This window comes from Pelecanus crispus, chromosome 8 (assembly GCF_030463565.1).
Source record: "Pelecanus crispus isolate bPelCri1 chromosome 8, bPelCri1.pri, whole genome shotgun sequence".
Taxonomy (NCBI): domain Eukaryota; kingdom Metazoa; phylum Chordata; class Aves; order Pelecaniformes; family Pelecanidae; genus Pelecanus; species Pelecanus crispus.
Window position 1 is genome coordinate 28,029,084 of NC_134650.1, and position 16,408 is coordinate 28,045,491.

A 16,408-nucleotide genomic window follows, 5' to 3' on the forward strand; every position below is an offset into this window, starting at 1 on the left:
ATTTTAACTATGCATGGATTTACCTTTGTGTAAGAACACATATGAAGTAACAAAAGGGAATTTGTCAATTTACATTTGTAAATCATAGGGTAAGAAGGTGGAAAGAAGATTTGGCAAGAAAAGTCCTGGAATAAAAATTTGATAATGATTTCAGCTGTCTATATTTTGTTTTAGATTGTGATTTGGAGTCGTGGAGAATTCACAGTCTTTCCACAATGGGAGAAAGGACAGATTGTACGAAGTCGCATAGTTCAATGGCTGAATACAGCCCCGTCAATAAATCTGACAGGACAGATCCAAGTGACAGCTGTGAAATGCAGGATGGAAACCAAAATACAATGCAACTGAAGAAAGAAATATCTTTGATAAATGGGATAAGCCTTATAGTAGGCAACATGATTGGTTCAGGTATCTTTGTCTCTCCTAAAGGAGTTCTCATCTACAGCAAATCTTACGGATTGTCTCTAGTAATTTGGGCAATTGGAGGGATTTTTTCAGTCTTTGGAGCTCTCTGCTATGCTGAACTTGGAACCACTATTACGAAATCAGGAGCCAGCTATGCATATATATTGGAGTCTTTTGGGAGCTTCATTGCTTTTATTCGTTTGTGGACCTCACTCCTAATTGTTGAGCCAACTAGTCAAGCAATTATTGCCATCACCTTTGCTAACTACATAGTTCAACCTTTCTTCCCTTCTTGTGATCCTCCATATTTGGCTTGCCGTCTCATAGCAGCTGCTTGTGAATGTAAGTATTTCTTGAAATTTACCATGGTTGTTTTTTATCCAGGGTTAAGCTTTTATTAAAACAAATCCTATGAAGTCCCAGAGTTGTTGCATACTGAATCTGCAACGGTTTGAGTTATAGTGGGGAAAAGAACAGTTTCCAGGACATGAATAACTTGTAGGTACTCAGTCAGTGAATTACCATTTTCTTATTCAGAAGCAGAACAAGGTATTTAACTCTTCCAAGTTTACTTACATAGGAAAAATGAGGGGGAAAGTTCATTTTCCTTCAGAGGTGTATCAAACCTCAGGATAGTCTTGGTGTGGTCTGAGAGTTGTTGCAGAATAGCTCTTACGCTATGAATTCTGTAATTTATTTTACAATAGCTTCTCAATGTAGACCTGCTTAAGTAATTACTCTGGTAGGATTTCAAAAGATCATTCATTCAAGATTATTCTTTATGCTCATGATTAACAGTAACACCAAGAAGTTGTACCTGTTGTAAAGCTGTTCTGAAAAGCAAAAATTTTGTGTGCACATAAAACATTGAAATGTTTGTAATCAGATAGCTAGCTCTGTTAGTCAATATGAACAACTGTCCATGTGCTTCAAATCAGGACTGTTGTGCTCTATCAAGAGAATGAAACTGTATGATTGTACTGTGTGTGTCTTAATTTTAGTTATTTCCTGTTAAAACTGTTTATATATACGTATTTTACATTTCCACTAAACAGTGAAAAATGTATTTCAGAAAGTCTGTATGGCAATCCTTCATCATGTACTGATCATCATCGCCATGTGTTGTGGATTCTGCCATTATTGACCTGATGCTTTTATCATAAAGCCACTACAGAACTTGGGCTTTTTTACTGCCAACAAATATGCTACAGGGAGGAGAGATGTGCTGCTCGCAGCTGGTTCCTTTTTGAGGCAACAGGGAGTCTGTTGAAATAGCTCTAATGTTCCTTATTACAGTTGTCTATGTAGGACTAGAAAAGGGGAAAGAGAGAGAAAGCAGTGGTGTGTGCTTCAAATATTTGACCTCTATAACTAGTTGTGAACATTATAGCTTCCCCTTCCATTTTTGTAAGCTAATTTGTTACCGTTGGGAAAGCACTAATGTGCTGGTCCAGGTAGTGGGAAGAATAATCACAAACTTCTCCCAAAAAATCTGTCAGTTTACTGAGTTCTGTTCCCTCCATCTCCCTCCTCCCTTTCAAATGTGTGTCCACATTTTGTTGTGACAACTTCAGGAAAGAAATGAAGGACCTGTAATGTCATGTTCACATTCCTTGAACAGGTACTGTCCCAAGGTATCCTGGCACAGATTCAGGAGTGTGGGGGAATCTGCTCTTCCATTTAAGGTATCTCACATCTGAGGGGATTTAGCCCTTATAAAAAGCAGTTTATCAAAAAAGCAAGAAATTAAGACAAAGCGATTCAATTAAAGTGATTTATATAGTAGATGTAGAAAGATAATGTGATGTCCTTGACACTTGCTGCTAAGAGAGGGGATTCAGCACCTTTTTCTTCAGCGGAGACGACATGTGAGAGCAACATCACTGTCATGTAGGTGGAACAACTTACTTTAACGGTCCATTTTATGGCTTAAATGCTTGTTCTGCCCTGCTCTAGGTGTCAGTGCTGAGACTCTCACCCTTGCTCTACAACTTCATTTAGCTGTTCCTGTTAAAGCCTACACTTTGTCCTTGCCTGGCAGGGCTGATGCTGTGTGTCAAATCCTTAGCTCTGGATATGATTATACTTCATTAATGAAGTTGCTGGGAGTGGAAGTCTGAACATAGGTTAGGTACAGATTGTATGTGAGAATGGGTGTGTTGTGGCATTTCTTTTTGTGGTTTTTTTTTTTTTTTTTTTCCTAAACTGTAGTAATAATACTAAATCTAGTGTGAGATCAAGTGTTAGTGTTATATGGCATTACTTTGTCAATCATTTTGACAATGGGGGTGGCATCTCATGCTAAAGAACTAAATTTGACAGTTCTCAGTAACTTTAAGTAGCTAAACAATAATTAAGTTGAAGAAAACATGAGAGAATAATTTTAGTAAAAGAAAGAGGGAGGGGATGTGGCTTATCCTGATTCTTGATTATCTTTTTTTTTTCTTTTAAGATACCAGAGACAGAGTAGCATTTCATCCGAAGTAGAGACCAAGCCCTAACTCACTAAAATAAGGAGTTAATAATAATTACTCACAATGAAAGTTGTGTTTAAAAAAAAAAAATTAATAAACCCTGTGAGCAAATACTCCATAGATAATACCGATCATTAATACTGAAGAGCATAGACCAGGCAGAGTTGTTTTTTTCCTGAGGGCTCTTTGGGAGCTGCAGCAGTCCTGAAATTTGATACAACTGTTTTTTTCTCCTCATCTTGCCAAGCTCAGTGGAATCTTGTTCAGCTATTCCACTTGGCCACTATCTAGTATATTAGTGGCATGCTTTTGAGATCATTACCTTCCTTTTGTTCTCTTTTAAAAATTATTACTCTTCTATTTGGTAACTGTGCTAAGTACATTTTTATCTTAATAATATCACATTATTCTTGGATTATGGGAAAGGAAGTAATTCACCACATCTTTTCATTTAAATTTGATTTGCTACTACCTCACTCCTTAAACAATCAAGTTTCATATTTATTTATATGCATATTTAAAATACATAGTACAAGAAAATTGTTTGGAGATAAAAAATACAGTAGAATGTAACCACTTTTTTACTAGCTAGAGTCAAAGAAGAGATTTGGGGAAAATATTTAAACTTCTGTGTTGGAATCAATAAAGTAATGATAGTCTAGATGAGAAAAATATACACTGAATTAGTATTTTGTTCAATAAAGAATACTGAAGATACTGAATCCTATTCAATATTTAGCACATGAGTTCAGGCAGAAGTTGTTTGGCTCTCCACTCGAGGAAGAAGTGATAAATGCAAAAGCAAAATGTTGAGCCATCAGAACAATGTATTTCAACAATAGCTTGAAAAGTGTTTATTGGGGAAGTTGATCATATGAGTAAGTTTAGTCAGCCACTGTTACTAACATATTTGTGAAATCTGGAAGTCTCACTTCAAGTACCATTACAATCTTGTGAAATATGTCTGAAACTGATTTATTTTGGGATAGAGGGAGGACTATATTCAGAATACTTGTTACTTACTACCAGTTCTTAAAATTTGTTTAAACCAGTGTGTTTTCAGTACCAGTGTGTTCTGCTTAGTTTAACCTAAGTATTAGTATAACAGGTAGGTGCATATTTAGATTATAATTTAAAGTCTTTGAAAAATGAGTTAAACTGAATATTGTTCAAATAGTCTTTTATTTTTTCTTTTTTTCTTTTTTTTTCCCCCTAGGTCTTCTAACATTTATAAATTGTGCCTACGTTAAATGGGGAACACGGGTGCAGGATATATTTACTTATGCTAAAGTCGCTGCTCTTATTGTCATCATTATAACTGGACTCGTTAAAATATGCCAGGGTAAGCTTATAAAATTAAAGCAAAGGTTTGTATTTATTAGTTAAGCTGAGTAACTGGTCTAAAGACTGTAAAATATCTCTATATGTGTTATCAAATCCCTCAGTACAAGCATAATATAGCCACTTGGAAAACACCAGTAATACCAATGTTAGGCATTATCATGATATTATAGCATGAGCAGCTGCCCTATCTCACCTGACTTTGACCTGCGTAAAAGAAGGTAACTGATTGCTCAGTAATTTTCAATTTACAGCCTGCAGTATGGAATAATAAAGGAAATGAAAACAGCAAAATACAGAGCTAGCAAAATACGATGGGAGTAGAAAAAGCTGTCAATTTCTGTAAGGAACATACTACTTTACAATGAGATCAACTGAATGCTTTTTTACAAAATGAATTTTGTGCAAGTCTGAAAGTGACTGAACTGAAAGCAAAAATAGATTTTTAAGAACATGTAAGTAGATTTGTGAAACAGCAGTTCTTTTTTGTGCTCAAATCCTCAGTTCTATTATAGCTGTTGAGAATTAGAAAGTTGCTGGAATTTGGGATTTATTTATTTTTTTAAAATTTTTGTGTTTGGCATTGTGCCTTCAAGTTAAGAGGAATTCTGAACTTAGTTTTGTTCTTATCCCTTCCTTTGGGGAGAATTTATTGGTGTGTGAGGCTAATTTTTTTTAAGCTGCTTTCAAAGGTGCCATAAAGGTCTTTCCCTTGCAATCTGGCTATTAGTGTCCTTTGCTCTGACCGGTTATTGTTGAAAGTCCATGAGCAAGGTAATTATTGTGAACGGAACAGGAATATGCATGTATGAGCACCATGCTGGAGTGTTTAATCCTTAGCACATCTGCCCATCCCTTGTTTTGTAGATACTGAGCTTGTTCACTGCTAACTTCCTTGACATTGTCTCCCTTCAGCGTTTCTAACTCAGCAGTTACTCTGCCCATGTGTGTACCAAGGGAACAGCAATGTCTGATTAGGATAAAAGAGAGAAAGAAGGGAAGATATTTTAGAGGCCTCAAATATTTGCCTGGCCAGTTTTGATGAAGTCTAAACGTTTCAGGATGCATAGTACAGGGCACATTTTGGAGTTACATAGTTACTCACCTTTCTGTATTTGGTGTTTTTGTGTGTGTGTCTGCATATGTAAAATAGTCTGAATATATAAAACTGCCACTGATGAGCTTGTCTTGACTTGCTTAAAGTCAAAAGATGGCCCAAGTTCTCACAAACACTGGTGCAAAAAAACCATACACTTTTTCTCTTAGATTGGGAAAATTTTATCTCGAGTAACAATAACATTTTATGTTCTGTTGATTGTTCTCAGTTTTCTATTTTTAATAGCTAAAACTCAAACATCCATTTGGTTTGTTTTTTTTTTTTTTGTCATAGTTATCTAAAATCAACTGTAATCTTTGTTTTCTGCATAGGCTAAATAATTGAAAATGTAAAAGGATATAGAAGGATAGAGTGAATTATTTTATAAATATATATGTTATAAAAAATACCCTTAGCCTGAGTACTGTCATTGCCAATTGTTTGTAGGTTAGTCTGAACTTAATGTTCCTGAACTTTTTGTGCCATTGTGGACAAACTAGGTGTTTAATTGTAGAACAGTATCATCCACAGAGCATAACTTTTAGTAGTTTAAATGCCGTACTTATTCTCATGGCTGAAGCACAGAGTAGAACTGGAGAAAAGGCTTAATAAGCAACTTCAAAGGAATTAGGGTTTCTTGAGGTTTTTTGCATTTATATACCAAATTGAAAAAAATTACTTCCTGTATTTTATTATCCTGTACTTCATTGCATCTCATCCACACACAGGACATTCATCGCACTTTGAGAACTCTTTTGAGGGATCCTCTTTTGATATTGGAGACATTTCACTTGCACTCTATTCTGCCTTGTTCTCTTACTCTGGTTGGGATACGCTCAATTTTGTAACAGAAGAGATCAAGAACCCAGAAAGGTAAACTATTTGAGCTTTCTAAACCTGGATAGTTCCTAAGTTGCTCATTTTGTGACTGTCGTTCACTAATGAGTTCTGAGCTTATAGAGAAATGAGTAGAACTGCTCTGTACTTAGATGGTAAGGCTGTGCACTAGCAAAGATTTACTAGTTTTAAACTCCATTAAAAATGAAAAAAAGAAAAAAACTGGTAAGAGTAAGTGTAGATGATTGCAGGATGCTGTATTCAGTGCTTGATAAGATTTCAGTTCATTATGTTGCTACTGTTTATTACAATAGGTGTTAATATTGCAGTGAAACGGTTACATAAGTGTAGTCTGTGTTGTTTATCTGTGCAATAATTCTAATTTCATATGTAAGAATGTTATCTTTTCCATGAATTTATGCTCTAAAAGTGTGACTAATCTTGTTCAGTGGTGAGTCTGTAAACAGATGCCTTTATGTTAAAAATAGAATCGTTTTTACTTCCTATTATAAGCAACAGCTCAGATTGCTACAACTGAAAGATAAAGAATGGAAGAGAGTTTTGGGGTCCCCCCCCCAATTCTCCCAACTGATGTTGACTTTTGCAGTTTGTTCTGTTACCCCTGAGTTCTATGCTGTGCATTTATTTAACCAGGAAAGTTATCTATTAAAAAGATAAAATAGCAGATAAGTATTTTAACTCTAAAAATAGCTATTTTTAGTCAGACTGAATTTTGTGTTGACAGTGTTTCCTTAAATTGTCTTGCAAAGATTTGTTACACGTATTCAGAAGAGATGTATGTTTTGTATTTGCATCAGTCATTTGGTCCTTCAAATTAGTTTTTTTCCACTGAAAGAGCTCCCCTTTTCAGTGCTGTTGCAATGCCTTTTCATCTTTTTAAAGTTAGTGTATTGTTGTGTGGTATTGGTTGGATAACTCATATATTAGATGTATTGTTCTGAAAAATAATTTTTCTCACAGGATATTCAGCTGATGAAAATTTCTTTCGATTCATTTGCTATTTATAGGCATCAGTGCCTAATACAAGCTTCATTCTTGGTAACAATTGTGGCTCATAAAGTGAACTTCAAACTTCAGCTTTCTACATTGGCAATTCTTGGGAATAATGAGATGAATTCTATAAAATTACTCCATGAATTACATATTTCTCATATTCACCTGATTCATAGTGCTCTCATGCTTGTCCATTCAAAAGTTGCAATCCACAAGTTAAATTTGAAATAGTCCCTTGGCTTTAATCTTGGGTGATGCAAAGTCCTTAAAATGCCATTTCAGCTCTTTGTTGCATTACATAACATTTCTGAATCAATTTCTAGGTAGTTTTCTAATTCTGTTTCTTCTGTGTGCTGAGGTTCACAGGTCTCTTACTGTGAGTGTGCAACCTGGAAGCAGAGTCAGAACTCCCAGTTACTAATTTACTGATTTATAGGGGGGGGTGGTGGAGGGGGTGGTGGTTGTTTTTCTGCTTCCACAGCATCAGACCGACCCAGTTGGAGTTCTGGGCCTCAGAAGATTTTTGAGGAACTTTCCAAAGTGCATTTCATTTTTCTGCTGTGTTGGTTTTCTGTTGGTTTTTTGTTGCTGTTACTGAAAACCGTGTTCATGGCAAATGTTCATCCATGTCACCATGCCATGTCTGATTTCAAACTGGGCAAATGTGAGAGTAACACTCTCGGTTCTGCTTTGCCTTTTTAGACATTTCAATATTCCTGCAAACTTTGTGGAAAGAATACAGCTGAGAAAAGCCAAAGCCTAAAATTAAAAGTTTGCTCCTGCTTCTGCTCTGCAGAGTATCTCCCTGGGGAGCTGCAGACTCGGGGCTGTGAGTTTATCTCAGCTTTAAATTAAATCTTACCTGTTTACCTCTAGAGGTTTGCAGTGGTTTCATGTTACTTTACACTTTTTTGGTATTACTTTCTAGACATGTGTTTGCTAGTAAGATACACCACATCCAGAGATTGACAGCTGTGCAGCAATTTTGGATCTGCCCTCTGCATCTCTACTTTCCGGAGCCCAATTAGTTTGTTCTCTGCAGTGATGAGTGCAGATGAGAAGATCAAGGGTTTGGTTTGGTTTTGTTTAGGGGATCTCCCTGCATCAGTTCTAAAAGAACAGCGCCATTCCCCAGGTGCTAGAGGAGCAGCAGCATTCCCCAGGAAGAACAAGTGCAGTGACTCAGAGCTCTGCCCCTTTGGGCTCTAGTTGTGGTAATTAACAGGGCCAGTAGGAAGTATTTTAAAGCATGTAAATTTGACAGCTATTATGACTGATCTGGAAACTCTGAATTTAGAGTACTTGAAAAGCAGTTGCATATAATCCCTTTTAACACATCATTTAGGTTTTAAGTTATTGCAAAAAATTCTATTTTTTCAGGTATTCTATATTAGATTTTCTAGTTTTGAAAGAAACCAAACTCTTCCAGAGATAGCTATTTTGAAATCTTTATTCTGTCTTCACACCTTTTATCTCTAAGGTAAAAGATGCAAAGAAATAACTTTATTCTGTTACTAATGGAATTTTTTTTTCCTGGGTTGTGTGTTTGGGGTCTTTTTTTGTCTTACAGGAATTTGCCACTGGCTATTGCAGTGTCTATGCCAATTGTGACTATTATCTATATTATGACCAATGTAGCTTACTATACAGTGCTGGATGTCGAAGCCGTTCTTTCTAGTGATGCTGTGGCAGTGGTAAGTTGACCATGTGGTATTTTTGTTATATTACTAACTTTTCACCTTTTAGGGATGCATTTCATTTTGAGGAACAAAATGGGAAAAATACCTAGTTTACTATAGTACTTCACTGAATACAGGAGGACAGAACAATTCATCATGAATAATTTAATCTTAAATAGAAAAGTAGGTAAAGGAATCACATATCATAATAATATATTACCAGATTTATTAAAACAAACACAGATGCATCTTGTTAATGTATTTTGCAAGGTCGCTAATCAGACTTGTGCTCTTTGAGCTGATTGTAAATTAGACTCACTAGTACATAATTGTCTTCTCTGTTCCTTCATGCTGCAGTATTTGGAAACCTGGAGTGGTACGCAGAACAGTGTTGCACTGTGCTACATTCGATTGAGCTAATAATTGGTCTAATGCATACCTGTAAATGGATGTGTTGCAGCTCAGCTATGACACAGTTTAGCTTTGTATCTCCTTTTTAATATCTTAAATCACTGTCTTCCCAGGATTGTTAATTCCAACAACTTTTAATATTTTGAAATGAATTATTTTTGTATATGGATGGAAGTTTGAACCCAATTAAAATACATAAGCTTCTTAAAGTAAAAGCTGGCAAAACATGTTATATACCTAAAGCTAACGATTAAACAAAAGTGAAGGGGTTTTTTTGCCCTGTAGCTAGTGAATTAATTGGGTAGTTCTGGTTACTATATCCTTTAGACTTGAAAACATAATGGAAAACATAATCTTCTTTTTGTTTATTTAAATTGGAGGAAAATAAATAGCTTTCCTCCCTTTTAGATTCCCAATTGGCTTTTAAAATTTAAGTAGTTAGACAATGGACAGAGACTTTTAAATACATCAGAATGAAGGAAGTATTCACTCTGTTCCCACAGAGGATTACTATGATTAAAAACTGGCTTAGCAAATCAGCAAACTCTTGTTTCAGGTATTTAGGCAGATGGTTCTGCAAAAGCGCTTGATTTTCTTTTAAACTTGAGAAATATTTATGTTTAATGGAAACTTTCAAAATAGTTTATGGTAAATGTGGGATGTAACTTGTTATTTCAAATGTAATTATGCAGATGTTTAATTCAAAATGTATTGAAAGTAAATATGTTTTAATTCTTTGCCTCTTTAGCTGGAATATGGAAATACAAAGTTGTCATAAAAGATATTGTGAAAAACTTGATAAAAAACTTCAGAATTAAATAAGACAAGGACAGAAAGTATTTAATTTTGAATCAGCATATGCTAGGGGTAATAAAATCTCCAGGAATATTTATTTCTGTTGTAGGCTCTGGTGTCCCATATAAAGTACCTTTCAGTGACTCATCATGGAATTTCAATTCTTCTCTAGAATTATTTAGTCCAGACAAAATTAAAAGCCAGTACACAGTCCACTGTCCATCCTGATTTCCGTAAAGTGATACACTATTGGGTTTTTTTTTAACAAAGATTTGGAAAATACACTCCTTTGACAAGCAATGAAATTCTGCAATCCAGCCTATCCCCTAAGAGAATTCTGTGCTTACTCTACTGCTCCTGGCTTTTGTCATCTCAGAGTTTTATACAGGCATTCGGTGAATAGGATCAGGAAAACTGATCTACCGTGGGAGACTTGGGGAATGATTCACTGTGGGCCTGTCCGTTCTATGTTGCTGTACACAGCAAGTGGTAGCACTGCAGCGGCAGTGGGTGGCCATATAAAGGAGGGACGACGGATGCCTGAACCTTAGTATACATGTGAAACCCAGGCCTCAATTTTTATGATTTTATGTACACTTCATTTAGTTGTTCTTTGACATTGTTCTTGACCAAAAGTGAGTATATATTTATTTTTTTGTGTGTGTATACATTTATGTATATACACATGCTGTGTAATTTTACATAAAGTTTTAATACTCAGAACTGACAGATCAGGTCTTCCTCTCTAGTATAGGAAGCATCCAGACATGGAGGAGAAAAAAGGAAGACTTAACAATGATATCAATCTAATTGCATGCAGAGATATTGGGTGACCAGGATAAGAATGAAAAAATATGTTTGTGATTTCTAAAGTTATTAGGGGATTTACTTCTTGTGCTAGTTTCAGTGAAACTTATCTGAATGAATGACTTTGAAAGTATAGAGCTGTGCTTTTTCACTAGATCTCAGGATTGCCAAATACTTGCGCTGGTTTAACTAATGTTCTATCTAAAGGCATTTTTGCTGAGACATCTCATCAGCTGGCAAACGATGGTCTTCTGATTGCCACTACTTATATCCGTTTTAGAATGACAAGGTGAAAGTGCAAGCTGAAGTTTAATACTTAACACATGACTCATGAAAGATTCCTTTTCATTGCTGATATCAATTTAATTGCCCAGTTTTATGAAACCAGCTGTAAGCTTGATCTACTAATACATCAGCAAGCAGCTTGGACCTCTGGAAGGAAGTCTGTAGAGCAGAACAGTTGACACTGAGGACCTGACATGCATATTATACATCCTTCAGGGGTATTTTACTTTGGACTACTTCTAATGAGGTCGCATGGACTGAATGCTTATGTGTGGTTGGATTGCAGTAGGTATGCTCTTGAAGTGCATCTTCCAATTTAGTCTGTTCTAAAAAGGGAAGCTTCCTTTATCTCTGATGCTAAACAATGGGAACCAAAAAGCAGTAAGTGTCAGTAACTGGGAGAATTGCTTCAAAAGTGCACTTGCGGTCCAAATTAAAACACTCATAATGCACCCACAGTTTTCTAGTCAATAGGGGAAGAAAAAAGAGCTAATGACTGTAATGGTCTGTATTTGAAAACCCTCCTATAGTACAGAAATGTAAAAATCTTCATGGTGAAATTTCACTGGGTGGCTGAGGAGAATTTTATCCTCAGTGGAATAGACTTAGGGCATTGTGGTCAGTGGATGAATGAAAAAAGGAGGTGAGAATTAAGCCATTCAAAAAACTAATCTGATGAAAATGAGCTACTTTGATCTGCTCACATATGCTGCATGTGATATATGTTACAGATTGCTGTAGTTTCCTTATTGCCCTCTGTACCCTATATGTAGGGTGAAAATAATGATTTTTTTAAAAGAAACGTGGTAGTAATATTGCTGCGTTTTAGAGCCTTTTGTGTAGTAAAGCAGTAGTTAAATTTAATCTTTCCTTGTTGCTACTTTGGGAAGGAATGGAGTAGCTTTCTCCATTTCAGTCAGGAAGCTTTGAGCTGGGAAGGGTGTTGGGGGGAAGCTATTTCCAGTTTCTAAATGGTGAGAGTAGAAGTTATAAGTGAAAGAAATACTAGTAATAGTGTATCTTCGCACATCACTGTCCATACTGTTTTTCTTGGTGGCTGGGAGGTGAAAGAAGTCTTACCATTGGATGAGATGGAACAAAATGATAAAATGTCCTTCTTTTACTTCAGTATTAGCTTCCTTGTGGTATAGTCCCAGTGTTGGGGCTAAGAAACTCATTTTTTTAAGCTCTTCTTTTGTTGAAGTAATTTGAATAATACAGCAACAGCTAGCTTGGAAGTTCTGTAAATACTCTTCAGACAGTTGCTGATCATGTAAAAATCGCTTCCTTTTTCAAAGATTCCTGGCAGTTTCACAGTTGATTTCTGTTTTACCTCCTCATACAAACCATCACAACCCTTACTGTTAAGTTTTATGCATATGAAGCAGTTACTCTGTAGCACAAACACACTTAAATAAATAAAAGGAGAAATTTTATCTTGCCTTCCCCTGCCACTGGACAACTATTTTTTGCATCCAAGAGAGCCATTGTAATTTTTGTTTGTGAAGAGGGCAGTTGGCTCCACAAGCACTTTTTGGGCTGCTTGATCTTCTGACAGGAAAGAACATACTGGCTGCCAGTGCATAGCTTGTTACCTGCTTCCTGTGTATAGTCATGTCTGGGGTTGTTCGATTGAGTTCATACAATGGGTGATAGTTGGCAGCTTACTTGGAAAAGCTAAAACCTGTTCCTGGTTGAATCAAATGGTTGTCCTGCATAGCTGGCTGTCATCTTTCTTGGAGCTGTACAGCTTTGTCTGTATATCAGGGATAAAGATGATGACTTCAGCTGCATCTTTGAATACCATTTTGTGAGTCCAGCATTGATCAGTCCAATTTACCCTGGTGTACTCATATTCTAGAGCAGACTTGCTTTGCTTCGGCATGCCCTCTCCCTCAATGAAACAGGAATGTGGGAGGCTGTGTGTTTTAGCCATTTTATTCTTCTTTGGTGTATAGTTTAACAAATGATGAGTCTCTTTCTTCTAACTGAATTCAGCCAGAAATTCTTAAGTTACTTCAGACCTTTTGGGTATTACTTCTCTTCCTTCATTTGGCCAGTCACTGGCTTCTTTCCTGAAGAGGAAAATCTGCTTGCCTTTGGCTGCCAGTGTCATGTCCACCTTTGTTGCTTGCAGTGGCACCTCCCAGTAAGGCTCCTTTGGATAAAATGCACATTCTGTACCTTATAATGGAAGAACTCTTCATTAGGGACAGGCAGTTGCTTTTAGGAGAGGGCTGTTTAGTAAGTCACTTGCCTTCTTTCTTGGAACTAGCCATAATTCACTACCAGTGCAGCACTCCTGTTACCAGTTATGTAGAAATTCTGTGGTTTTGGAGGGCAAGCTGAAAAGTTGAGCCAGGACTTACGAGAGTGCTACATAATATTTTCAATATGAGAAAGATAAGAGACTTTGGAAAACATTGAACCCTTATTCTACAGCTAGCTATTAAAAATGCTAAGAACAGGATAAACACTTGAGAAGATTTAGATGAAGTTTCTTCAGCACCTCCATGAAGACACAAGCGAAACTGTTTTACTGTTGGAGCTGGCATCTGTAATCTTAATGTGGACCATACAGAAGAGGCATTACATGCAGGAGACATGCAATATATTAATGCAGTAGAGTAGTGCTGGTTTCTCTTACCATAAGATTGCACTGAGTGACCTAAAGATGAAGAGAGAATTTCATGCTGGACCTTGCACTGCACTGGAACCTTTTTCTCCAAGAAAAAGTGTTGCCAATAATACAAGGAGAGAATTATGTCAGTTTGAGTAGAATCAATTAACAGAATGGTGGTTGAAACAAGAATTACAAGAAACCTGAACATTTGCTTTCTTTTGCATCTTTACAATTTTCTGACTGTTTTCAGTTGATGTGCATTCTCTTTCCTTTCTTAAATATATGTGATGTTAAATTTAATTTGGTCAAACTGAACAGATGTCATGCAGTATCTTGACAAATGTAGTCTATGGCAGTGGAAGAAAACTTCACATCTTCTCAGTGGCTTTTTTGTATGTGCAGCTTCCTGATTGCCATAAATCATAGTTTCTTTGTTTCCTTTAGGAAGTAGCTCCTTAAAGGCCTGAGCAGCTAAAAATTGACAAAACAGACTGTAGTTCTGACTGCCAGTCTTCCTGTAATGTGGGAATGTATTTATACTCTGCCTCAAGAGAAAAGTCAAAGCAGAATTAATTGCACTTCCAAGATACTAGTCAGATGCTCATATATATTAATCTCCTTACTGCTCTATGTGAGTTTCAGGGCAAGAATGTTATAGAACTGAGGCTGGGAAACCTTGCATGTGCGATAGGATGTTGAAATGAGCTACATAAAGAGGTGCTGTAGATACCTTCTAAGCCTTCCTAACAGAAACACCTCATAATCTTTGGGCATAGTTTTGTATAAGTTTCTAATTCGTGTTAGACTACATTCTCTGCATTTATCCATCTGATTAATACTGTTTAGTGCTTTGCCAGCCTAGCATGTGCTTGCAGCTCCATATACTCTCAGTGTAGTCTGACATTTTTTTGTGTGCCTCTTAAGTGCACTTTTTGTGTCCAGCTAAGTGTGACAAAATGGTTCTCATCTTGTGATTCTAACATAAATGTGTGTCTTTCTAATTGTCTGTGTGCCTGGGCATGAGGCAGTATCCTGTGTATTTTGTTGTGCCAGCTCTTTTTGCGGGGCAATGCCCGCTGCTTTTAGTTCAACCTGTTTGTATAGGACTGTTGCTTGGACCTTTAGAAGGACGAAAAAGTGTTCTTGCAAACCGTTCACAGATTACCAGGTGATGATCATGAGATCCGACTAACCCAGGATAAAAGTAAAATGTAGTTAAACCAGTCATTCATGTCTTGAAACAAAGCTGTAATTCAGTTTTTGACCATTCTTCTGGGAGTAGTGTAACATTTTAGTCATGATGAAATGAGGGCAGTTCAGCTGAGAAGCACATGGCTGGAAGCTTCTTCATTATTATTCCCTGTTGATGGTTTTGAAAAAAAAAAACCAGAAGTAAGGGGAAAAATTCCAGGTGCATGTCTTTCTACAGTGTGTGTGTATGTATGTGTATCTTACATGTCCAGTGGATGGGAGGGCATAAAAGGACTTTATCTGTAATTGCAAGCACTTTATCAGCCACTGAATTCTCTTAGCTGTTTCCTAGCTGTTAGAAGCACTTATAGTTCAAGTCTGGACTACAGGACTTGTCAGACTGTAGCAGAGATGACAATTTAATCTCTTAATCCTTCTTGCTCTTTAGACTTTCTCAGAAGAAACCTGAGAAGAAATCCATCCCCATAGTGGTGGCTTTCTCCTGTTATGGTGGACTAAATGCTTCTGCTATAGCTGCCTCCAGGTAGGCTCCTCTGTCCTCCTCCGCATACCCTTGCGAATGCTCCATTCTTTCCCCTGTTGCCAGCTCATTTGTTTTTATAAATGCACTTCACTACTCCCAGAAATAGTGGTAGTTGAAGTGGAATTGGTCAAGTGCTCGGTTCAGAGCCCAGGTCTAGCTCATTTGTGGAGGATCCATGATTGTACAATTGTGGTTTTAGCAGAAAGCAGCCACTAACTCTTCTCCCTCCCCCCCTTTTTTTCCTCTCTTGGTACAGTGCACGGTGGTGTATGTGCTTGATAGCTTGATTGCTTTTTACACTTTTCTCTGCCCTTCTTACGCAAAATAAGCCTCTGACATGCACACAGTTGAATGCTTCTTGTGGCTACTTTTACTTACACTTCAGTGACACTTGCTGCAAGAAACACTGTAGAGATCTTTGGTTTTGTCATTGCTTACAAGAGAGTATAGGTCAGCTTTGGAGAAGACATTTCTTGGCATCTGTTAAAATGGGAGTATTGAAGGATTTATAAATGTGTACTCTGAAGTATAAAAGTGTGTTTATTGTCTGAGTAGTAATACATGAACTTGGCTGATTTTTATGTTAGAAATGAGGGTGAACCCTGTCAGAGAACACCTGCATGAAGGCAGGTGGGTCTATATTTGTCAGGTTAAGCTAGTTATTGTCACTAGAAAGTTTAGCCAGCCAACCTTCAGGTACCTTTCAACTTGTTTTGCTGAAAGATCATTTTGCAGGCAGATCTACTTCACAAACCAAGCTGAACTTTCTAGATCATTCTCAATTAAAATACTCTTTTGCCTTACCTCACTTAGGGAAAAGTTAAGCTCTTGAAGTTAATGCTCCATCCTTTGCTCTCTCAGGAATCCCAACTACAACATTAGAAAGTACATTGGAAATGAGTGTTT

General features: G+C 36.8%; 1 protein-coding gene across 1 annotated transcript in view; it reads left to right on the top strand.

Moving 5' to 3' along the window:
- The first annotated feature begins 206 nt into the window (after positions 1-206).
- Positions 207-16,408, top strand: part of SLC7A6 (solute carrier family 7 member 6) — a 30,387-nt gene continuing 14,185 nt past the window's right edge. The window contains exons 1-4 of the mRNA XM_009488397.2: positions 207-747; positions 4,096-4,221; positions 6,045-6,189; positions 8,738-8,861. Of these exons, the coding sequence (XP_009486672.1) occupies positions 216-747; positions 4,096-4,221; positions 6,045-6,189; positions 8,738-8,861 (927 nt within the window). The 5' untranslated portion in view covers positions 207-215. The remainder of the gene's footprint in view (positions 748-4,095; positions 4,222-6,044; positions 6,190-8,737; positions 8,862-16,408) is intronic.